The sequence below is a fragment of the Ammospiza caudacuta genome, chromosome 2 (assembly GCF_027887145.1).
Source record: "Ammospiza caudacuta isolate bAmmCau1 chromosome 2, bAmmCau1.pri, whole genome shotgun sequence".
Taxonomy (NCBI): Eukaryota; Metazoa; Chordata; class Aves; order Passeriformes; family Passerellidae; genus Ammospiza; species Ammospiza caudacuta.
The window spans coordinates 104803248-104829683 of record NC_080594.1 but is presented as its reverse complement, the minus strand read 5'-3'; the positions used below and the strand labels follow the sequence as shown (position 1 = coordinate 104829683).

General features: G+C 39.9%; 1 protein-coding gene across 1 annotated transcript; it reads right to left on the bottom strand.

Annotated features, from left to right (window-relative positions):
• Positions 1-1719: 1719 nt before the first annotated feature.
• BEND2 (BEN domain containing 2) lies at positions 1720-26177 on the bottom strand. The gene is made up of 13 exons (XM_058825613.1): positions 26098-26177; positions 24349-24359; positions 20363-20509; positions 18574-18728; positions 17037-17108; positions 16754-16828; positions 15983-16087; positions 13477-13990; positions 12319-12519; positions 11274-11392; positions 10451-10661; positions 9127-9330; positions 1720-6500 (listed from the first exon to the last, which is right to left on the bottom strand). The coding sequence occupies exons 1-13, from the start codon at positions 26175-26177 to the stop codon at positions 6292-6294; spliced, it is 2103 nt and encodes a 700-aa protein (XP_058681596.1). The 3' UTR covers positions 1720-6291.
• Between the last annotated feature and the right edge of the window lie 259 nt (positions 26178-26436).

Genomic DNA, 26436 nt, shown 5'->3' with positions numbered 1-26436 from the left:
CTGAACCTGGTGTTCCATCACTCCCACATTTTATTACTCTTACAAAACTGTATGTCAACAGTTGCCACATGCCTTAAAGATTTACAGATGATGTTAAAAGCAACTAAAAAAAAAGTAACATCTCACTGAAAAAACAATCCCTACTCAAATTAGATAATTTTTAAATAGGAAGACTTAGCTATAATGGATAAAGCAGAGGTACAAGTGAAACTTCAAATTACCAGTGAGAGCACCAATCAAATTCTCAGAATGGCATCACTGTGTCAGAATATTTAGTGGTCCTATCACTCAGGGAGGTTTTTCGGTTTCTCAGAAAAACTTTTGGGTCTCGGTAGGTGGTGCTATAGCTCTTCAATCCACCCGAGGGACAGACAGACAGACCTGCTTCCAGTGCTGAAATGAATTGCATGGAGTAGTGTGACACACAACCAGTGTCACTTCACCACTTGAGGTGGAAAGCTGGGGGGAGAATACTAAAAAAAAAAAAAACAAACAAAAAACCAAAACAATGCTGAAATTGTAATTTAAACACTTACATTAGCCTGTAGTTCAGGTGACATTTAGAGTTCTTGCTAAGGCAAAGGTATCATCGTACCATACACCGAAGAAAAGAAAATCGTAATTATTTGAGAGACCAACAAAATTATCACATTGCCTTATCTATACAAAAATACAAATAAAAAACTGCACAAATGTTTGGCTCTTTCTGCAGCCTATTCTAAAGTCCTGTTGGAATAAACACTAGAAGAAAATAGCAAGCATCGATATTGTTCTAAGGAATGAGTTCTCGCTACAGAGGCCGAACACGGCTCTAAGATGGGTTGTTTACATGCACTCTGTGAAAACAGCAGAAATTCTGATCAGAGCTTGCAGGGTGCTCCAAGACCCCCCGGGTGCCCTGGGCAGCCTGTCCCTGACCCTCTTGGCCACCCCTGTGCCCTCACCTCTGCAGGGCTGTGCTGCAGGCTGGCCCTGAACCCCTGTACTAGGCAGGGGCAGCAGAGTGTCCCACCCAGAGCCGTGTCCCCAGTGCTGCTCAGCACTGGCTCCTGTGTGACACTCACACCCTGGCTGCTGGCCTCCCTGACTCACCAGCCGTGCCCTGTGGCCCTGGCAGTGGCCCCTGCTGGGCAGGGAGCAGCTCACAGCAGAGCCCTGTGCTCTGTGCTGCCTGTGCTGCTGTGCCCCAGCCCCAGCTGCTCCCTGACACCACGTGCAGCAAAAACTCTTCACTCCTTCAGTCACTTCCAGGGCTCTGCAGCACCCGCAGTGAATCCTCAGTGCCTCCTGCCAGCCCTGTTCTATGCCTTGAATCCTTATTCAAGTATTCAATTCTAACACAGAATTATTCAATTCTTATTCAATTCTAACATAGAAACTGATTGCACTGCATAAACAAGGCCTCATCTACTAATTCATCAGTTTAAAGGACTGTCTTAAAAATTTTACTCAATTCCTACCCTTTCCTGGAAAGCTGTTTAGGATAACTCACACACAGCTGTAACTGACAACTCAAGTCCAGAACAGTTTGCTTTGCTTTAAAGTTAATGCAGTCTAAATTTAAAAATCATCTCACCTCAATCAGAAGATCTCTTAAAGCCCTGATTCTTCAAAGGACATCAGAAGAATCTTTTCAGATGAAACTGAACTTGAACTGTAAATTCATGATGCAAGAAATACTTAAAACACACATACATAGTCAAAAAGCTATATGGCAGTTTTATTTGTAAAATACTTAATTCCTAACAGCAAAATACTTTAATTATACTTTATAAAAGTTAGCAAAATACGATACATTTGAAACAGAAAGAAGAAAACTATTTCTACTTCAATTCCATTTTCATTTCAAGTTGGAAGCTATAGGTATGCACCACACTTAACAGATTTCAGAACACATAATTCAATAAATATATCCTTCCACCATTAAAATCTGTGAAGGGCAGTGAAAACAATTCATAAAACTACTGAAAAAATATAAGCATTTTTGTCTTCTTCTGAGGTTTGGAACTAGTAATATCTATACACAACAAAGTTCTTGGCATTTACAAGGACTGTATAGCAGGTAACAGAAGAGTTTGTTAATAGTACACCAGAACAACCAAATTTGCAGTACAACATTTCTACCAAGAAAAGAAAATCAGAAATTCAGTCTGTTTCTTGAATCCTATGGAGGACTTCTGCAAGGAGATGGCAGAAGGAACTTAAATTACCAACTGATTTCATATTTATAAGGCCATTGCATATCCTAAGTTGCACTTAAAAATCTGGTCCATTACCCTGTACAATAAAGACTGTCTGTTATGAACAGAAGCTGAAGAGAGAATGAGCAAATTCACTTTTTTATCCTATTACTAACAAATGAACTATGAAACCTTTGTCTTGGAGAGGACAGATTTAATTAAATCTAATTCTGCTATGTACAGGTGTTATTTTGGAAGCCACAGTTTCCACAACTCTCAGAGGTAAAATCCACTCCCTATGCCAGTCTTCCAAGAAGTTTCCTTCTGTGAAGAAATTGGACCTCTGAGCCAGCACTCAGACCCACACAAGCAGCAAGGCAGGCCCACAGAGTCAGCCAGGGCAGACACTGCAAGGACTGTGTGACATGCTGGAAAACATGAACAGAAAGGGTTACACCAACTGCAAGGAGTGCAGCAAGGGCCAGGGCTGGGCTCTGCACCTGGAACAGGCAACCCTGGCTGCATGCATCAGCTGGGGAAGGAGAAGCTGGAGAGCAGCTTTGGAAAGGGTCCTGGTTGATGGCAACTTGAGTGTCAGTCAGGAATGCTCTGTCAGCCAAGAGGGTCAGCCAGGTCTTGGGGGGCATCAGGCACAGACTGCCAGCTGGGACAGGGAGGGGATTGTCCTGCTCTGCACTGGGGCAGCCTCAGCTCAAGTGCTGGGGGCAGTTTTAGGCACCACAATATAAGTAACACATGCAGCTATTTTAGAGTGTCCAGGGGAGGGCCATGAGGATGATGAAGGGTCTGGAGGAGAAGCTGTATGACGAGCAGCTGAGGTCACTTGGTTTTTGCCAGACTGGAGGAGACTGAGGGGAGACCTCATTGTGGTCTTCAGCATCCTCCCAAGGGGAAGAGGAGGGGTAGGTACTGATCTCTTCCCTCTTATGAGCAGTGACAGGACTCCAGGGAACTGCCTGAAGGTGTAGCAGGGGAGGTTTGGGTTGGCTATCAGGAAAAGGTTCTGCACTCAATAAGTAGGTGGGCACTAGCAAAGGTTCCCAGGGAAGTGGTCACATCACCAAGCCTGACAGAGTTCAAGAACAATGCTCTCAGGCACATGGTGTCATTTTTGGGGATGATCCTATGCACTGTCAGGAGTTGGACTTGATGATCCTGATATGTCACTTATAACTCAGCATATTTTATGATTCTATGATTGCTTCTTTTGTTGAAAACAAACAAACAAAAAAACCTCCAAATAACAAAGAAACTACCCAACAAAAAACCCATTAACTTCTGTACAGTTACTGTTGTTGAATTCTAACTTACAAATTAAACCGAGATGTGAAATTGAATATATATGGTAATTAATTCTTTATTTTTAAAAGTTCAACATCCAAGTCATTTTAAAAATTAGTTTGCTAAAATTAGTTAGTTTGCTATTTTTAAAAAATATGTAACTTAATGCACTAATAAATCTTAGTCTTGCGTAGACACAAAGGAAAGGCAAGGGCATGAACATTTATTATTGACAGGTGCTTTTCTGGGCTTCATACACCTACAACAAGGGATTTACTAAAATTCTGAAGCCTTAGCCACAGTAACCATGAGATGGTGAAGTTCAGGACCCTGAAGAAGTATTTTCCTTAAATTTCATTAAGAAAAACCAGAACCAACCATTGGACTGTGGTTTTTTTTTTTTGTCCTTTTAGTAGAGCTAAATCAGTGCAGAGCAGTGTAACTGATGTCTTGAGAGGCTACCTGGAACAGAGGCTAGACAGTGTTAAAGGAATAAAGTAGGTATTTGTTAAAAGGCCTTTGTGCTGGTTTGACTGGAAAATGGGAATTCTGGGATGCTGTAGTCAAACCAATGGGTGCTCAGATTTTGATGTTGGCACCTGATGTGGCCAGTGGGGTTTGGACACACCTCCGAGAACACACAGGGGTTAAAAGCAGAGCTTTGGCCCTGGGAGTTTCTCTTGGGACTTCCAGGCAAAGAGGTCGGATCTCCCTTCCCCCGTCCAGCCGCTGCTGCTGGGCAGGGGAGGGGCAGCCCTGCGGTAGGCCTGGGCCTGGACAGAGATGGGGGTGAGGAGGCCCTGGAGGATGGAAGGGTGGAGGAGCCCCAAGAGACATCGGACAGCCACCCCCACCCCGCCAGGGGAGAGAGAGGGAGAGCCAGTGTCTGAATTTGATAGCAGCCAGCCCAGGAGGAGAAGGGGGGAGTACGGTGAGAAGGTGCCCAGCAGGGCAGCGTGGGAGTGCCACAGCTCTGGGACAGGCAGAGACTGAAATTTTTAACCTTTTTAACCCTTTTCCTGCATGATAGAAACCTTGCAAATGCTGATTTTCCTGGAGCTGAATGAGAAGAGAGATAAGAGATGAGATAAGAGGGAATGGGCCACAAGGTAAGTGGAGAAGACTGGCTGAGTGGGGGGAGAGATGACGGAGTGGCCTTTTGGCTGGACTTTTCTTGTGTGGCCATGGACAGAACCTTTTTTTTTCTTAGACACAGAGACTGCATTTAGGGGGAGGCAGTGTCTCAGAACCGGGAGGGTTCAGTGTGGGGACCCCTCGGCCCCAGGGGGTGAAAAAACTTTGGGGGGGACAGATGTCCCGAAGGAGAGACTGTGCCTCTTTTGGAGGGAGACATCCTTAAAAGACAACCCTAGAAGCAGCTCAGGTCCATGCACAGTGGTGAGAGCACTGGGCATGGAAGGAAGATGTCACGATGGCAAAAGGACTTTCTGGGCAGTGCTGAGTGACATGGAAGCACACGAGGTTTCAGGGGAAGCCTATGGTGCAAGAAGGACTCCTCTCCTCTTCATGAACTGAAGATTGAGTATTCCAAAGGGTGGTGCTGGACTGAGAGTTGGTGATTTGGGGGAATGTATTGCATTGGGAAATTTGGTGGATGGGAGGAGGAAAATGCTTTTGTAAGGTTTTCATTTTCCTTGTGGTTTTTTTTCCCTCTTTTCTTGTAGTTTAGTTAATAAAGTTTTCTTTATTTCTAAGTAGGAGCCTGCTTTGCTTGTTCCTGGTCACATCTCACAGCAGACACCAGGGAGAGGGTATCCTCATGGGGGCACTGGCTTTGTGACAGGGTCCAACCATGACAGCCTTCAAAGGATACACCTTGGGCAGTACAAGAGCCTGTCCAAGGCTACACCCAAGATGGACGACGGGTCATGAGTTTTCACACTTTTGTAAGTTTTGGTCAATTGACATACTGGGGTTAATTGTCCAATTACAGCTTCAGGTTATGAAGTCCCATCCTCTCAGACTGTTCTCCTCAATTCACTGCTGTTTATACTTTTTGGGCCTGAAGCTGTGATGGTGTCCTTGGTTCTCAGACTGGAAAAGGATTGTTTTGTCTAACTAAACTGTGAAGAGAACCTGCTAACACTTTATATGAAGTTCAGAGTTATGTACTCATGCAGTATAGAATCTGGAAAATATGAAAGCTAAAATTTAAGGCATCATTCCCCCATACATTACCAGATGTACTTACATTGCTGTTTGCCTCTTACCCTGCAAAAGACACTGATATAGGAGGCAAAAATGTGAGAGATCATACAATCATTAAGGTTGGAAATGAAGATCATCAAGTCCACATACGACAAGTTACCTAAATGCAATTAAAAATATTTTCTCCTTTCTGATATTTTCACTGAAGATATCCAATTGTCAAAGCAAATTTCATTCCTCATACATAATGAGATAATTTAGCTGGCTGTGATTCACCCTCCAAGGAGGACCACTCTTTCCTCTCCTCTTTTCCATCTGCTTCTGCTGAATTGATGCACAGTGCATCTTTTCTAACCAGGTTAATCTTTCAGATTCAATGAATCATGAGAAGAAGATGCTTTTAGGAGAGACCACATTGCAAATGCTACAGGGAACACTGAAAATAATTTCTGAGGAGCCCAAACACTACCTATGCAAAGAGTCAGGGCTCCCAAGCCTTCTGCTAATTTTGGTCTCATGAAGTGATGCTCTTTAGTGCTGCTGACAACTCAGTTGAACAGGACAGCTCAATATTACAGGCTTCTACAGAGAATTAACAAAAACCTGCTAAATTAAGCTTTGAGGCAGCTGCTGGAGAGCTTCAATCTGAGAGATGCTTTCCGCTGGCTTTGCGGCTGTGGGATCCTCGGGGGGACTCTGCGCTCGGGGCTCTGTGGCGCGTTCCAGTCGTGGCCTTTTTGAGCTCGTGTCTGAGGCTGCGGATTGTGCTGTTTATGGCAGCCACACACGCCTTCCAATCAAACCCACTTTCATTGAGATCAAAGGATGGAAAATTCTCTTGAAGGAAGTCTAAAAATAAGCAAGTATGTAATAGTGAGTTATCAATTATTTAGGTAAGCTATATACTCTTTCTGGATACTCTTTAAGCTAAAACAAGTGCATGCTACCAAACCAGGACAGCTAGACATATTACAAGCCTCGAAAAGCAAAGCAGGGCAGATATTGCTTTCCCCCTTTCTGTTATATTTGAAAATGAGTAAAAAAAGGTCTAAGCACAAAAACAAAATATGAAAAGAAAACGTGACCATGTGTGTGGTTTTGATCCTTTGAAGTGCTGAGTAACTTCAGCTTCTAAAGTGGTCAGCTAGCGAAGACAAATCTTGGGCTCCAATTCACAATGACCAGAATTAGGCAGGACCAAGCTCTCCTTCAGAGGATCTCTGGCAACTATATTCACTAAAATCAGTCACACCAGTTCAGCATAACACAGATGTACAGGAACAACAGTGACAGAAAAATTGTGAGAGTTCATTCCTTACCATACTGCAAGTAAGATCAGTAAACAAACACTTGAGTTTGGTAGCAATGACATAAAAAGGGTGGGACTATAGTACCTTTCTTCCCTTCCATGAGTAAAATGAGTAACTAAAAAACCAAAATTTAAATTGGTTTTTAAACTTATTGAGGAGTGATTTCCTGCTGAGCTGAATTCCATGTTTTCTCTAAGCAACCTGATAAGTCTTAAATAAACACCAAAAAGGAATTCTCATCTCTAATTTCAAATCAAAGCAACATTGCTTCTTCTTCTCTGATTAATATCCAGATTTACCTTGATAGTAGAAAGAAAGGTATAGCTAGTAGATATTGTGTCAGCTTTCTCTTACCAGTGAATAAAAATCTAATATAGTACCATTGCTTACAGTTAAAATTTTAACTTGTAGTTACAAATCTGGAAACCCATTTTGCCAGAAAAACTTTGGTCTGAAGGAAGAAAGTAACTGAGATAAAAACTTGTGCTCTTGCAGTTCACTCTGCTTCAGAAGGAGAGGTGAAAGGGAGAGGAAGTGTGCCTTAGGATGCTCCTGTTATTAACTATGCTGACATAGTTATAAACTACAGCTGTTGGCTGAAGAGCAGACAAGCTCTCCTTACTTCCATCCCCAGCAGTAAATTCAAGAATACCTGACCTCAGAGGAACAGCACAGAACTGGAATTCTTCAAGGTCTACAGAGCCTTTGTACACGGTCCACTAAGCAGCTTTTAAAGTTATGTCTTTTCTTTGACCAAAACTGACCGATTTTGGGGATTATAGTAAGGCTATGCAGGGCCCCTTCCTGCTCTGCAGGGCAAAATTCAGGGAGCTGGTGCTGCCATCCAGTCAGGCTGTGTTAAAGGAAACAGGGGCAGGGACTGTCCTCTGGCTCCAGAGTCAAGTGACAAGGTCTGGCTGCAACCACAACACACAGGATTTGTCTCTCATCTGCTCTGTGGCCTACATGGTGTTCTGCAGTACTAAGACACACTTACTACATCTTTTGAATGCTTCTTAAGCTCAAAATGTCAAGAAATAAAATATGCCTACATGTCTGTATATGTGTATGTGTGTATACACACACACACACACACACACACACACATATATATATATATATAAAAGTGGAGATGTTTAAGTGGCAATGTTTCCCAGGCTCGTGCTTGCCATGCTGGAAATGGTTTCTGGCATTCTCTGTCTGTTACTCAAGCTACGCCCAGACATCAGCCCAGAGGGTGTGAGTCACAGCTCCATTTTATTGAGCATGAACCCTGCTCCCTCAGACACAGTCCTCCTTCCCCACTTCTCTCTCTCATCCCAGTGGGTGGGGCAGGGGAACAGGACAGGGAGGAAGAAGGTGAGCAAGCACCTGTGTTTAGCTACCTGATGGGTTACAACACAACAGTTGCTAAATTCCACTTCATAAGCTCTCCTTATTTCTAATCTCTAAATATGGCTTTTTTTCTGCAGGGCTCAGTTATGAATTCCCTGCTTAGCCCAACCTGTCTCCCCATATCTCAGCTCTCCTAAGCATCAAGATGGACTTTCATGTGCTTGCAGAAGGCTGTTCTTAAAGATCTGTCAACTTTCTTGAGATTCTGTCCTATTCAGAGCTTTCTCTCACAAGCTCCCATCTGTGACTTTCCCAAATGTCAAAGTGTGCTCTCCCAAGCTACAGAGTCTGTACTCAGACCTTTCTTACTCTATTCAGGACCTCAGGGCTCATTTCATAATCTCTACAGGCAATGCCACCACCAATTATCACACAAGAACCCCTTTTGTGAAGGGAGCCATAACCTGCTGTACATGACATCTCTGTCCTCTGCTTCATCTACACAGTCCCTGTATCAAGGAATTATCTCTGATGTCCTCCAGAATCCTCAGGCACTGCTCCCATCGCCCACTGCACTGCCCTTTCAAGCCAATGTCAAGGCAATTGAGTTTCCCATACAAACCAGGTTCATCATGTGGAGAATTTCTTGAGCTACTAAAATATAACTTTATCTACTTCCTCTCATTTTGTTCCCCTGCTTGCAGAAATACCTGTAAGAATATTTTCACAGACTAATTCTGAAGCTCTATGCTTTGTTCATAGCATACAAAGTTAATACTCTTACCAGTTTCCCCACATTATGATTTAACAGAGATTTTTTTCTTACATACCTCTGAGAGCATTAATTTTATTGGAATCCAGTGGGCTCATGCCACGATCAAGGCTGCCATACACGTTGCTTTTCACCAGCACCTCCTCAGGGAACATGTGACGAATCAGGAAGCGAGCTGACAGCTCTGGCCGCGTCTTCCCCTTGGCGACATAAATGACCGAGAAAGGCAACTGAACATTGCGCCATGGGCTCCCAAGGGGTTCTGCAGAAGATGTCATGGAGGAAAGAGAGATGTTTTACTCATCCAACACTGACCATGCCTCAAAGTGGCTGTATTAAATCAAAACTGGCACAAAAAGCTCACCCAGAAACTTCTCTACTTGCTTGGAAAGACCAAAGCAAAGCCATAACACTACAGCTCTGCTAACATGAAACATGTTGCAGACATGTGGCCAAGCAGCCAGAATACCTGGTTTACAACCACAAACTGTACTTCTGATATGTCTTCAGCAATGCAAGCTGCAGTATTAATTACTGCTTTCTAACTTGTTTCATCTCAGGTGAAAAGATGATGCTTTTCCAAGTAAGTAAGTAAGTAAATAAAAGTTCAGCTATTTCAGTGGTGCTCAGATTCTGCAAGCAGAAACAGAGTGAATATTTTTCAACTGCTTCTACCTCACTTTACTGCAAACATTAATAAGAAAAAAATGCAAAATTTTTAGTTCATACAGAGGTCTGTGGGATCTGACTAACAAATCTTGGGCGCAGGAACAGATCTGAAACAACCCCAAAGTGACCCTAATTGAATAAATTACTTCCCACACCAAATAATCTCAGCCCATTTTCCTTGAGGGTATCTAAGCATCACATGCTGTACACAAATTTTTTCCTCAATGCATATGTGTTTTGAACGCTTACATTAAAAAAGTGATAATATAAAGGCTGCTTTAAGATTTTTATTGTCCTAAAGAGTCAGTTTGGCAGAAAGGTGTGCTTTTTCTTCTGAAATTGCAATATCATTCCAATAGATATTCTGAGCTAGCTTACTTTTTTAAGGCAGAATATCTACCAAATAAAAGAAAAAAGCCAGGACACTGAACAGAGTAACTGAAGTTGAACTTCCCAATGTCACAGCAGATATGCATTATGGGATTCTGGCAGATGCAAACATATATTCTGTTAGCTAGATATAATGCCCTTGCTCTTTCCCAAAAAGACTTACTATGTGTACACCAAACGACTGCCTTAAGAGAAAAAGAAGACTCATATAGTTCAGAAAATCCCTTTACTATGCAATTATACCTACAGAACCATTGTTTGCCTCTCATTGACTATTTAAAATGTAACAAGCAATGTCAGAACACAAAAATTTCTTTGTTTACCCATAGGTTCCAAAGACTGATGTTTTCTGACCGAAGATGTCTGAAAAGCTTCTGGAAACTTATCCAATTCTGAATTCTGCAACATGTCAATTGCGGAGCCAATCATTTTCTGAGAATTTTGCGAATTGTCTCCACTATCTTCATTATCATTTAAATCTACACAATGAGATGTATCAGGAGCATCAGACACTTCTTCTTTTCCCTCAGTTTTCTGCTGAAATATTTAATAACGTTACTACACACATTGAGAGAAGCCTACCAGTTTTCTAATTGGTGTTCCAGTTAACTTCACATTTAGTATAAATTAGATTTCAGATCTTTGCAATATAGTTACTCCTGAATTTCTATCATGAAAACTACCAGTAAAACAGTTAATAATTATACAAAGATGTGCACAGAGCATTTTAGAAGTAAATGTAGTTGGAGGTGTTTTGGGAGTAATGTTTCAGTCAATATAAAACTGAAATGCATAGCTGAATATATCTGAAAAAAAGCCTGCAAAAACAAGCGCTAAGAGCTATCTGTTTAAACTCTCAATCAAATTTGACACTACTTCTGGGCAACATTTGCAGTGCTTTCCTTATAGTATCCTATGTATCCACACTTCTTAACTGAACTCTGGTCACAGAAGCAGGAAGAGGCAAAGCAGAAAGCAGCATATTCCAGTGTTCCCCACACGGAACCAGCGCTGCAGTCAGCATGCCTGCGCTGAGCCACACAGAGACAGAACCCAAGGAACTTCCAATACAGCACTTGTACCATGAGCAGGTCAAATAATGAATCTGACAAAAAAGTGCAAGCTTAGTACTTAATAACTCATCACCTTTGCTTTGGCTTCGGAGCGTAAGGAGCGGATCATAGAATTGACATTTGTGATACAGGTTTTCCAGTCTTTTCCACGCTCACTCAAATCATAGGTTGGAAAGTTAGTTGCAAGAAATTCTGCATATAAAATACAGAAAATGTTTGAAGCATCATTACAAAGCCCAGTAGCTAAAAGTATCCTAATTTACAAAGAGAGAGAAAGTTAACTAATGCTTCATATGTTTACTGTTCTCCATTTACAAGCTTCAGACTTCCATCGATAAATAAAGATAATAAACTTATGTTTTGAAAATAACCAGCATTATGAATTCAAGATGTTCTGTGATACATTTTGAGATGTTGTGAATAATGTTTCTATTATATTTAATATTTCCTGGTAGAATTAGGGGAAATATGTGATTTATCATACTAACTATTAAAAAAACCCCAAAACCACCACTACCACCATCCCCCCCAAAAGAACAGACACATGGTAAAGTTGTTGCTACAACTATTTCACATGGCTTATATAATCTTACACTCAATTTTAATCCTTTAACACATACATGCCATGGGATCTGTGTAAATGAACTGACATTTATTAAAAAAATCCCCCCACCATCTTCACCACTTCTCACTCAACATAAAGAGTGTTTCAAAACCACCAGTTAATGTTTGTCCCAAGTATACCATGGCCATAAACCAAACCAAATCAACCAAACAAAAAACCACTGACAAAATCCATGGGACACACAAACACAAAATGAACTGCAATTAAAAATCTAGACAGAGCAAGCATGACTGATGAACACAATGTACATAAAACAAGAAGAAATTTGAATAGTTTCATTCAAATTGAGGAAAAACGAACATTGAGAATTACAAAGCAGGACATTCAAAACAAACGGATACTGCAGAGTGGAGCACATCCACTGCAGCATTTATCTGCTCACCAGCTGTCAGACAGCAATTAGCCAGAAACATACAGAAAAGGACTCCTTTTAAGTTCAAAACTTTGTTAAGCATGAAAGAAGTAAATCTGTGCATTTTGAAAGGTACCAAACCTCGTATTGCAGCAACTTTGTTTGGATCCAGTGTCCTGCGCCCCCGTGCACTCGCTCCCATAACGCTGCACAGTAGAGTCTTCTTGGGGAACAAGACGCGCACCAAGTGCCGCGCTGCGTACTTGGGCTTGGTCTTTTGCTGAGCCTTCACCAAATGGTTTCCAGGAACTTTCACATTTCTTGCTGGGTCACCAACAAACTCTTTTGTAAAACAAAAACATACAGCAAAAAAAAAATTAAAATCCCAAACGAGTTGTTAAAAACAGAACATTTTTTCAAACTCTTTCTCTTGACTCTCAGCATGTTCTCTACTACAGTTAATTTTACTATGTATTATTACTTATCCTTGCTCTTACAAAAGCAGCTTTAAATTGGAATGATAACAGAAGTAACTTTTTGATTCACATTAACCACCAGCATAATTGAAATCAAAACACCCAAGAAAATACATCAGACACCCAATAGTCCACAATGTTCACAGTGTCCTATTTTACATTTGTGCAGATACCAGGTACGGTTTCAAGACACTGACTTATAAAGAGTGGCACATGCATACACAGAACTGCTAAAACATTAACTGTTTACAAATTTTTAGATATATATCTGAATATTTCACCTAATATTCACACAGCTCTTCAGCTGTACAAATGTATTTTTTAGACCAAAGGAGAGAAATCATAGCTCAGCCTTGCATATAAATCAGGGCATTTACCCTTTAGAAAGCCATCAGTTTTTAATACATGGTGCTATTTGATATGTGTATTATAATGCAATGATCTATAGAATTCTTGTTTTTCTTTGGAATCAAGTATTTTGGAAGAAACCGAACACTGGAGGATTTGAGTACAGAAAAGATGTACAGAAAGAATAAAATCCCACATGAGAAGAAAACAGACATTTCCTTCACACAGATCAGGCAAGCTGCTTTCTTCCAACATGCATACAGGCATATGCCTCACTCAGCTTTAGTGGCAATCTATTTGCCTCCTCCAACACATGGGTAGCATGCACATATTACTTGTGAGTTATACACAGAATAAAAAAGGGTTACATTAAGAGAGAAAAAGAGAGCCTAGAGTTAAAAGAACCCAAAGCACCTACTGTAAACCAGACATTTTCTTAGCCTTTGTTTCTCATATTTATCACAAAGGCTCTCACCAAAGCTAGGATTGATGAAGACTGAAGAAGATGGTAGTTCTTCACTAATATTCACATCCTCAGATGCATTTTTGCAGTTCAACTCCATAGCGTTATTCTCCTGACTGGGCTCAGACGGTGCTGGCATTGATGGTGATGCCACGGGTGAAGATGCAATGTTGACAGTACTTTCCACTATACTGGGAGCAAGATTTGATTGTGGTGAAAGGTCAGGCATCCCATTAGTTGCTGTGTATGATGAATGTAATGAATGTGTAGAAACTATAGTGGGGAGTGGTGGGCTCTGCCTTCCAACAGGCTGCTGAGATTCCAGCTGAAAACTCTGTGGGGCATGTTTTACTTTGGAATTGACTTGAACGTGGCCATTTGGTAAAGCAACCCTTACAACTGGGCTATGCCTTCCCTGGCCTGATGAAGAACGATGAAGACTTAAATCTCTTTCCATGTGCTTTGGTACTCTTATTTTTCCTGAAGGCAAATGACTGGAACTTCTGTATGTAAATCCAACTGGTTTCTGCAAACGTGATTCAGAAAACAATTAAAAGGTTAAATTAGACGTAGCTGATAATTTTGGGGTTTTTTTTAGCAAACCAGGAAAACTAGATTACTAGAATAGTAATGATGCTATGAGCAGCATATTCTTCCTTGAAGTAGTCTCTGTCATCAACTCAGAGCTTTAGCCTTCCCTCTACTAAAACGTGGCTAAACCACGTTTTAGCCTTCCCTCTACTATCTTCTATTCTCATTTGTATCTGCAACACTAAGAGTTTATCTGGTCAGCTTCAATGTTTCTCAGATTTTTTTTCACCTGGGGGTGCAAAACAACTTTCTAGACCTCTATTAAAAAGTAAATAGGCAAAATAAAATTTAAAATTTTTCAGTCATTGACCCAGTCATTGACTAAAGAATTTTCAAGGAATGGGTCCACTGCCCTGGTAGCTCCTTTCAAACAAGAAAAAACCCAAACACTTTCTCTTCTTTCTTTACTTGTTAGCTGAAAACATTAAATATTCAGATCTCATCTACAATGAAGATTCCAAAGAGATGGACAAACTGAGAGATAGGCTATATTTCCATCACTTCAAGTGCCTTTATTAAAAATCATACAGCATGCATTCTAGTTCAAAACACAAGTCACTGAGCAGGAGCCACCAAATGAAGATGACACATGTGGATTTGTTTCTCTTATTTTATTTAAATTTGGTGGTTTTGTGTGTTTGTTTAGAGAATCTCATTATATTTCATCCTTGTAACCTTAAAAAAAAAATCTGTAACCTTAAGGAAATCTTATGTATCTGAAAGTTTGTCAGTTTCTCCAGCTTTTTGGGGTAAAAAAATACCTTTACCCCAAACCATTCCATTAGCCCTTCACAAGTACAGCAATGGTACAGCTATAAAAAAATCCAACAGCACTCCTGATAGTTTTAAATGGCAGAACCTAAGAAAACAGCTGGCAGATAAAAGCCTTCAGGAAAAAAAAAAAAGAAAAAGAAAAAAAAAAGCAATGCAGGTCACTTTTAACCCAAAAATCCAAACATTAAAGCAGCTGCCATCCCACATATCAGAGGGGAGGGTAAGAGCACAGAGGTCCTACAGGGTTCATTTGCACTTGACAAGATCAGTTTATTCCCTGAACCTCATGGTTTTGGATGAGTAGCCAGCACGAGCTTGGAGCTGACAATAAAAGTACAAACTAAATAAAACTTAGTTTCCTACTGATAGCTGACAGGTGTGAGAAATCCAGCTCCACCCACCCTTAAAGCAAATGGCCTTACTGCTGTCTTGACATCTCCTGACAGCAGAATCATCTCTGCCACATTAAAAGCTTTGTAGTGTTGATGACAAAAGAAGTCATTATGGATTTTATAACCCTTTTTCAAAAACCATCTGTTATGTTTCCCTTTTAAAGATCATTGTTAGAATACTTAAATTGTGTCTCCTTACTTAACAATAGATCAACCATTTAGGAACAAAATGAATACGGTGTACTCAATATCAAACATTATTAAAAATGTTTAAAAAGGAGCTTCCATTAAAAAAACAAATTCTATACTGTAATGGATATGACAACATACTGCTCACATCTAAAGTTCAGTAAACCAATGGAACCAACCTGACTGATGCTTAAACTCTCTTCTAACTGCAGAAACCAATGAGACAGCACACCACATGTTGCAAAGGTACAACAGCAATATACTGAAGTTTAAGATGCACCTACACAATTCACTTCTGTTCATGCCAATACAAATAGAATTTTACACCATCTATCACAGCATCCTGAATTTGATGGCAGTCACTGCCAATCTGTGGCCACCAGTCAATAACACAGGAAACTGAAGGTGGCACATCATCAGAAATCTCAAGTAATTGAATTGAAATAGATTCCAAGTCTACGATTTTGCTCCTTATTTCAATCTTAGTGAAAGGATTGGGATTTTTAAAATAAGCATCAGAGGAAATGAGAGAATTAAAGCAAAAACAAGCATCTTAGGTCTTTAATACTCACAGGTTTGAGCAAGAATGGCTTTATACGAGTATGCTGCATTTCCAAGACCTTACGATGAAGCAGGTCAAATTTTTTATCCAGCTTCTGAATGGCATCATACATGGCCTGTCAACAAATATAAAACTGAAAATAGCATTGTTTCACAAGAACCCACCTAAATCTGAAGAAACCAAGAAAGTTCAATTAAAAGCTGAACTCCCTCCTTAAAACTTAGCCAACTTCCTTCCACAGCACCGCTGAATGCTTAAGGAGACTTACAAGACATTAACACTTGGCTACAAATCACTTACAAATTGACTTCCATTAAGCATGGCCTGAATGACTCCAATCACACAAGTGCTCACCTGAATAAATATGGGATGCTTAATTTTTAGTGCAGTTATTTTCAATTTTGCCAGTACTGCTTCAGAAATCAAAAGGAAAGAACTTAGAAAACCAACACTAGCAGGATTTTTGGCAAGCAACATGTACATTCAATAGCTGGGTGTGTACCACTGCCATATCTTTCCCATTACTGTGAAACTCCTCCCAATAACTAAACTTTACATTTTGTATTAAAGCTCAATTTTTGAAAATTATTCTTATGAAAAGTTCAGAGAATATGAAAGAGATTAGTTTTACTTTGAAAATATTTTAGTTATGTGGGCAATTAAGAAGCAAATAACTGGAAAGGATCACATCACTGGTTGTCAAGTTTATAATACAACACTTCCTGAAGTATAACTAAAATTGTTTAAACACCATTTCAGATAGAAAGGGAAAAAACCATACCTGGCAATAACTGAGGACCTCCATAAGAGGATTCTGTTGATATCCAGTATAAGAAGCTTCAGATAAAATGCTTTCCTTTTTCATTAAAATAATAATTAAATATAAAAAAGAAATAAAAAGAGAAAAAAGGAGTGTAAGGTACTGATATATACACGGATTTAGGATATCACATTAAGTAAGTAAATACCAACTTCAAATCTTTCATGTTACTTCAGCCTACCCCAAAACATGCATCCCCAAAGCAGCTTTTCAAACACAGTCAAACAAAAGAAAATTCACTTACACATTCATAGTCTGGTTCATACTCATAAATGACACTGTCACTATCTTCATATTCTTCTTCCCTGGTACTCATCTGGGAAATAACATAATTAACATTTAATATTTTGAAAAGTTAAAGAATTCTCCGAGGAATCAAACTTGGACACTTTTGGTTGTAGCTATAATTCCCTCCCTTGGCTATAGAAGGGCCCAAGAAAACAAGACCTACCAGAGTCATCAAGGTTTCCTTACCAGCTTGACCCTGGATTTGCTATAGCACACTCTCAGACCTCTGGTTTCTTCAAGTGATTTTACCATGGTACAGGAAGAGGACATATATGTGTGTACATATGTGTGTACATATGTATATATATAAAATTAACAGCAACATGCACTTTTATTTGTTTATTCCAAGGCAGAACTTTCTCATCTAACTAAATATACTATACAGCCGAGGTTATGCAATCACAGAATCATGGAATCACTTAGATTGAAAAAGACCTCTGAGTCCAAATTATGAGACTTCAGTGGGTATAACTGAAAGCAGAAGCTGTAGAAAATTTCTACAAGAGGCAATTTCCTCATGGCTTGCACACTGCTTTTAAGCAGGAAGGACGGTGCCACCACCTGGACAATCCTGGCATTTTCCTTTTACTGGATGCATGCCGATCCCATCCATCACTCACCACAGATTTACAGCGTCTGCTGGTGATACTTTATTTTTTTTTTAACTGATCAGGTTTTATTTTAGAAAAGGAAAGCTGGGAGGGGGGTAGATAACACTTCTGTTTTGTTTCCAGCAGGCAGAATTCAGTGACTGGTAAAATTGTGGAGATTATTCTGTGAGTTACTGAAAAACACTTAAAGGACAACCGAGTCATCAGTCACAGCCAGCACGGCTTCAGAAGGGTGAAGACCTCCTTGTCAAAGTTAAATTCCTTTTATGACAAGATGACCCACCTAGCTGATCAAGGGAAGTCAGTTGATACAATGTTTGAGTTTCAGTAAAGCTTTTGATACTGCCTCTCACAGGATCCTCTGGACAAAATGTCCAGCACACAGCTGGATAAACACATCACAGCATGAGTGATCAACTGACTCAGGAGCCAGGCACAAAGGGTTACAGGGAATGGAGTGACTTCAGACTGGGCACCTGTCACTAGTGGGGTTCTGCAGGGCTCCATCCTGGGCCCTGTGCTCCTCAACATCTTCATAAATGACGTGGACAAAGGACACAAGAGTGTGGATACACTCATAAATTATGTGGACATAAATGACGTGGACACAGAATTTTCTGACGACACTAAGTTGGGAGGAGCCATTGACTCCCTTGAAGGAAGAGAGGCCCCACAGAGAGATCTGAACAAATCAGAGGCTGGGCAACCACCAGCTGTATGAAGTTTAACAAGGACAGTGCTGGATTCTGCACCTGGGATGGGGCAATTCTGGATGTATGGACAGACTGCAGAGTAGGAGGCTGAAGACTTGCTAGAAGCATCCATGCATAGATATCCTACCCATCTTCTCAAAAGGAAGGGCTATTGTTTGGTGAAACATACCACATTGTGCTCCACTACAGCAGGAGAAAGTCGCTTTCTTTTATTACGCAAAAAAACAAAATCCATTTTCTCAGGGCTGTGACCATTTCCTCTCATTGCAGAGTGGCCCATTTGTGAGGCTGTCTGATCAGCAAGCACTGGCAAGCCTTCACTTCCTGTTAAAGAGAAAGCAAAGCTCATCAGAAAGTTTCCCACTGCATTAAACATTTCACTACAGTAAAAATAGGTACAGTCACCCTTCTTTTTAAACTCTCAGACTGCTTGGTTATTTGAAATTTGTTTACCAGCATAATGCCAAACAGTTACTTATTGAATTAATTTAGATCAGAAATTATCAATTCAATTTAATATTTTTTTCAAATATAATGATATTTTTAAAAGAGCCAGTAAAAGTAATACTGACTTTGTGAGCATAAATGGCTAAGAAAAAATTTAAAAAAATGGTGCTCTGCAGCAGGCAGGGAGAAGTGAAGACCTAGATCTCTCTCTGCACGATGTTGAGCTTCCTCTGACAGCTTCTTATTGTAGGCAAGAAGATACAAGACAAAAGTAGAAGAAACTCATTTGGACAGACAGAATGAGATCTGAAGGAAAGGCACTGCTCTACAAGAGACTGGTCTAAGATAGTGGTTGAATAAAACCAATCAGACAGAATTTCAGTTTAAAGTTCGATACTCTCATTTGAGATAAACCTGTGGGGTGTTTCACTCATATATCTCACCATACTTGATTTTATACACCCAAAGATAACAAAACCATATTTTACCTTTTAAGAAACAACTGCTCTCATCATGATCAATTTATTAATAATAAAATAATTACTCATGTCCTAAAACCAAGGTTAGCAACTGTCTGTGACAGCTTCTTGGGCAGAAGTTTTTAATTTTGGTGGGGTTGTTTGTTTATTTTCAATAACAGAGACAAAACCCCAAGTAAACCATGCAAACTGTCCTCCACTCCCAAATTTGTTTTTAGATGTAAACATACAAGTACACAATACTCTACTGTCAATTAGAAGATCATAAAGTCTAAAGGTTCTCAGAAGCACCCAACAACACTAGGAAACACATGTAAATTGTGTCTGTGAAGAGAAATACTGATGATGGGATTCTCTATAGAGTTAACTGGCTGAATTAAAAAAAGAAATCCCCCAAAGTAGGAAGCGCTTTCACTTAGTTACAATAATTTTCCTCACTGACTTGGTAACATTGCTACAGAACTCAATAAATGCTCATAACAGCTGTAAAGAATTTTTGTCTGGGCCAATGAAGCATTGGGTAAGATTTCTTGAGATACTCTGATCTTGCATGTTGAAATAAATACAGTGAATTAAAGACAATCACAATGGCTACTTACTGCTAATAATTTATCATCTTAAACACCCATCTTCTATCATTTCATTACACATCAGCATCTCCATGACTAAGTTACTCTGGATAGATTATCTAAAAACCTAATTTTTTAAGCTAGGTTCTTTCATGACATTTATTTTCCAAATTGCTTCCTAATTTATTCCTAGGTATACTTACCCTTACAAGTAAGTAAAAAGTTGTCTTTTTAAAATGTAATATTTTAGCAGGCTCACCATTTATAAGGATCTTGAAAGTAATGAGTAAAAGGCACTTCTCATTAAAGGCACTGCCAAGCAATTTCTATAAAGCAGCTTTCTAATAAAACATGTTTTAAAGACAGGGGTAATATAGAAAGCACTGAATCCAAAAGCACAGAACATATGGCATTAAAACTAGCCATTAACTACCGGATCACAATAAAAATGAACAGTAATTACCATAGGCAAGTTGACTCATGTGGTGAACAGCACTGTTTGCTTCAGAGTTCTGCTGCACTGGCACGCAGCTTTGTGCGGACAGCCCGCTGTCTCCAGGGTCCACAATCAGAGCTTCATCCTCCTCCTCAGTCTTCACACACAAATAATCTAACAGCAGAAAGAGAAACAGGTAGGACTGCAGGCCATTCTGCATACCAGGTGCCAACTGTAGTGCCTGTATCACACCCAGCATTATCTCAATTGTACCACAGGCTATTATAAATCCAGCTTCACTTCAGCATCTAAATGCAAAGTCCCTTTTAAACATAGACACTGAGGTTTTAACACACACTAGAATGGAAGCAGCTTACTATTGTTTAGTTGGTGGAATTGCTGAAACTGTTCAGTACCCAGCTCTCCCTCAAGTGTCCAGCTTCAACAGGAACAGTTATAAGCCAGTAACAAGCACTTGTACAAACTCCACTGTTTACATATTCAAGCATATGAAAAAAATGTATCAATCTGGCCTTGAAATTTTACCGTCATAATTAAGACTTGCTTAATACACTTGAACAAATCAGTCTACAAATTCTAGCTGTATACTTGATATTCAGATCCATCCAAACATTGGCTCCCAATGCAATACTGTATAGAAACACTGAACGGCAAATCTCCAGTAGTAGATTTTTTCCAATTAAACACCCTACCTCAGAGAAAAATGGTTTCAGAATAACTGTATTATAGTTTGTATTGTTAGATCCAGTGTTTTTGACAGGGTCAGGGAGGGAGTAGAATTTATTTTTGCTGAAACAAATTAATGGAAGGAACCTTATCAAGTTAGGAAATAAAACTGAAATTCAGCCAGCACACATACATGACACTCTATGTGTGACACAGGCTGTATTTTCCACATTGTCTCTGCCCTGTTCAGTGCACAGGATGGACTGAGCTCCAGGAATGAATCAGAACTGTATCAGTGGAACAGCAATTTGGGTTTCTACACTTGCATAATCAATTCATTCAAATCCCATTCTCTCCCAATTTCTTAAAGAGACCAAAAGGTAAGAATAGAGGTGAATTCCACAGGTCATTCAGTTTCCCCTCTGGCCAACAGTCACATCTAATTCAAAAGACATAATACAGCAGGGTTTGGATTTGTCTGCCAATCAGATTAAGAAACTGATAGTCTGTTCAGGAACATCCATCAACTGCTCCACAGTCAAAAGCTTTGTTTACAGGTGTAAACAAAGCCAGAAATCGACCTGGGGCAGAGCTGACTGTACAGAGGAGTTTAGCTGAGGACACACTCAGGATATGCTGCTTAGGCTGCCAGTGGGAGAACAGTTCTTGGCCAGTTTTCATCAGCTGTCTGGAAGTAAACAACAGGCTTACTCATGAATTTTATTTAGGTGCAGCTTTTAGCAAAACACTTCAGTGATATTCACTGACTGAAGTTCATTGCAGGCTAATGGGAGTTATTAGCATGTGCTGAATTATTTAACTGCCTCACAGGCACAAATCTTTTTGTTGACAATCATTTAGTATCCTACCTACTTTGGGAAAGAATTAACAAAGAGTCAGTAAAAGTGCATCTGCATCGAAGCAGGAGGCATGACAATCCTCTCTGCCAATTTCCCCAGCCAGGATGCCAGATTAGTGCATGGTCTGACAAATGCCCTACTTACAGCTGAGTCTCTGCTGTCCTGCAATCCTCTTTCTATCCCTAACTAGACAAAGCAATGCAAACTGTATATTATTTATGCAACCATAAAAAGCCCAGAATTTACCTGTATATTCATAATCTTTGCCACAGATCTCATGCCTCACTCAAATAACATTAGCAAAACAACCCTACCTGATCAGCAACTACATCACTCAAATCTACACTGAAAGAGTGATGAGTCTAGAAGAGAGAAAATTCTGTGCAACCAGCAAAGACATGGCAAGGTCAGAGCAGCTCCATCTGTACTAGAGGAAGGCCGGTATGATCAGAAGTTAGGAGAGTTTCTAAAAGTGGTTGATACTGAAAGCAAGGCTTAGTCTTCCAAACCCTCTACCACCCTCCCTTAAATAAGTTTCAAAATCAGAATTTCAACAGTGCAGTGGATTCTGTGCAGAAAGCGTTTCCAAAGCCTGCAGCTACACCAACTCACAGCTGGAGAGCAAACATAAGCCAAACAGAAAAATACAGAAAGCAAAACCATCTCAATAAAAAAGATAAACAAAACCAAAACTACAACAGATTTCTACAATGACATGGAAGCAATGCAGCAACAAGCAGTAATCTCTCATTTTAACCTTTCAGGTGATGGCCAGGATCCTCCTCATCCCCTGGCCTTTTAATTTCCATCACCCATTGCTGAATGTGGTGGCTTTCACACATGGAAAGGGAATTATTTTGTCTTCAGAACAGCATTTTTACATGAACAGTCAAGAAACTTGAAGATGAGAGTACACCACCCATTTCCAGGAAGGCTTATTAGTGTGACTGGTCACACTGCAACAATAAGAAAAGCAGCCCCAAGAATGCAGACTCACCTGTTTTATACCAACCATTTCCTCCTTCCCCTAATGCATTCTAGTTGCCTGGCCTCTAAAGTCAGTGGAGAAACTTAAATGTCTCTGCTATAGATTTGACTACATTCATCAACAAGAGGAATAAATATGTGATAAAAATATTTTGTTTATAAGACTGTTGGGAATTAAACAAAATTTACTTATAGAATATTAGAGTACAGAATATTATTCATACCTTCAAAAATTTGTGACAGGAAAAAGATCCAGCTATTTAGCTGGATTTAGCCATAATCTGAAAGACACTGCAACTTAGTCCTCTAAGCAATTCTAAGTATTTCTGATGCTTCCTTAAGGTGCCCAGGAATAGAGAATATTACCATACATATATAGCACCAAACAGTATGAAATACAACTCTGACTCTCAGGGAGAAACCACAGACTGACAAATTCTATGGATTAATTTGTGCTCCCAGGGAAAAGAAACAACAGTCAAACAGCCATCAAGTGTTTTTTACTTCTGACTTGGATGAAGATGCAACTGCATTTCTTGTGCCAAGTCAGTAATACATATACATTAACTCACTCCACTGACAGAAAATTTCATGACATAGATATTGAAATGTTTCCAGTATGTCTTGAAAGGAAATTATAAATTTTAAAAGTGTGACTAAGGAAATATGTCAAGTTTACATATTTCAAACATGGCTTTTACTGTGAAGTGGATTGCACATTAGTAAGGCTTACTAAACTGGCTGATTTATCTAATCATTGGATCAAGTCATCAGTTTAGGAAAACTCTAAATTTCTGTTTGAAATCTGAAGTAAGAGTCATCTAAAATTAGAAAACATAACCAAACAAATTTCTTTTCAGACTCAATGCATACTCTGAGTTATGATATAGGCTATGACTTAGAACTTTCAGTAGAGCTGTAGGATATGCTGAAAGATCGAAGTTCATGAAGAATGTGTATTGTACAGAAAGACATTTATAGACAGAGCAGTCCAGTGAAATGGCCAAATTAAAAACCAAGTTTGGAGATGATCTTTTAAACTTCTAAGATGTTTAAGCTTATCATTTAGTATTCTTTCATCAGGAGATCATCTTCCCTTCTACACAAAATCATCAAGTTGAAGCATGTCAAAGGCACTTACACTTGAATTATTTGCACCCAAAAATGTTCAACTCTGTGCCTAACCCTATACTACATTAAATTACAGCTTTTTATACAGCTCTGTGAAGCCAAGCATCACAAAGAATTTATTTCCAATAACCAACAGAAAGATATACTTTAAATTATTTGGGACTTGAAAATGTGTTAGTACTCAACGTCAAGAAACACTAAAACCAACCAACCAAACAACAAACTCAAACTCTTTCAAAGGCAGAATCAAAAGGAAAACCAATAAAGCTCAAAAAGCCTCTCCAGCAACTATGAATTGCACAGCAAAACAAATCAAGCAAAGCAACCCCACCCAAATAAAGAACTTACCTGGGTTGAAACTAAACCACAAAAGGAGATAGCCAGACTTAACTTGGACCATAATTAGATCCTGTGCTATTTATGGCATGACACTCGTGCTAACACACACAAAAAAGTGAACATACACAGGGGAGAGCCCAGGGACACCAGTGCCTTTCAGGGTTAGTATCATCCCATCACAGCTCTCAGTAATCATCTGCCCATAAACTCAGTTTCACTGCAGACATAACTGAGAGCTTTAAGCAGATTTATGATATTGAGAGCTAGAAGCACAGAAATAGAAACAGATCTGATGCATCAGCTGAAGTCTGAAGACAAGATGACAGACTATTTTTTTCTTTTTCCAAGTATGTTACTAACAAAATACATAACATAAACCAGTGGAATAAGGAAGAACTTTACCTGAGGAATGCTCTCACTAGCTGCAGAAACACAAATGTAAGTGATCATCAAGCACTGAATGGTAAAGGGAGGTTGATGAAAGAGATGGCTGAAAGCACCAATTAGTACTAAATCCTATCTCAGCCTCTACTACAGAGTTCCAGGAGAGCTTGCAAAATCACTAAAAACTATTCATAGAAATCTGGTGGGTTTTCTTAATTTTCTAAGAGTTCAGTTATACACACCTCTGTATTTCTGCAAACATTATCTCACCACATCCAGGTGAAACAGACAGCCACGGAAGCTCTGTGTAAGTCAAACCAGATTTTACAAAGATTTTTAAATACTACACTCAGAAAAAATGGTAGCACTCATCTTGAATCATATCTGAATTTAGCATAATTCTGATTATTTTGTCCTTCCTCTAGATATGTTGTCAGGGATCAGAGACACCAGAATACTCTACCAGAGATAAAATGCTTAATAACAGCCTCTGAACACAGAAACAATTAATTTAGAGTGCTGCTGTCAGAATTTGCAACAAACTAAGAAGACAGCAGCAACTAATATTCAGCTCATACAAACCAATTACTATGGAGAGAAGCAAAATAATAAAGCCAGATTTCCTGTACCTTTGCCTGTCATATTTAGATCACTGAGATGATAAAGCCACTGAAAGTCAAGGTAAAAACACTCTCACATAAAAATCTTCAGTGTTTATTAAGATTGGAGCTCATACTGCACCTTTTGATTGAACAATATTATTAATGTCATATCTTTTCTACTGCCAGGGACTAGCATAGGCATAGTATTTGCTAGGATTACTGAGTTACAAAGAAAGCCAATCAGGAAACTGAAGAATTAAGGACAAAGGAGAAGCACCAACAAACACATCACTGTGCACGTTTACTTAATAAAAATTACATCACAATAATCACAATTGCTCTGCTCCCACCCTCCTGCCATCCCAGTCCTACTCCTTTCGCTCATGTTGACACTTGCAGAACTGCACAGTGAATTGGCTATTTCCTAATCAGAAAAGTTCCTTGAACAATGAAATCATAAAAGAAAATTTGGCATCTGAGCAAGACACAACTGGAATGTCTTTAGAGAATAAATCTGCGACAGCAACAACCTAAATGGGCATAAACTGAGTCTGTATAAACATCACTTCTCTGAAAGGCAAGATGAAGAACATAACTGGTGAAAATAGACCTGTTTTCGTCAAAACTCAAGGTGTCTCAAGTCTAAGACCTTTAAGTTGCGCTGTGCATTGTGCCCTCTCATAGCCAACTCACTAGGTCAGGCATCTCCCTTTAAGAGCAGCATTCATCTCTCCCTTACTCAGGTTTTGTAAGGGAACTCAGGTTCCCTTACCAGTAACTACAGTGCGGAGAGAACCTGTCAAAGCCGAGACCTCGCTGTTCCACGGAAAAGTCTCCACAAGATTTTGGCATTACGCTCAGCTGCCATTTGAGGACTATGGACAACAAAAGCTTCCCCCACCATCAACACCGCAACTAAGGCAACCAAGCTGTGGCTGTGCCAGATTATTCCACGTTATTCGAGCAGAACTTCCCGGCGAGTCCTGTCCCTGGAGCACGCATTCCCGGGGACAGCCCAGGGGAGAGTCCCGGGCCGCGCCGGCCCACACGCCCTGATCGCGAACAGCCGCAGCCGCGCCCGCCATGAGCCGCGCCCCCGCGCCGCGAGCCC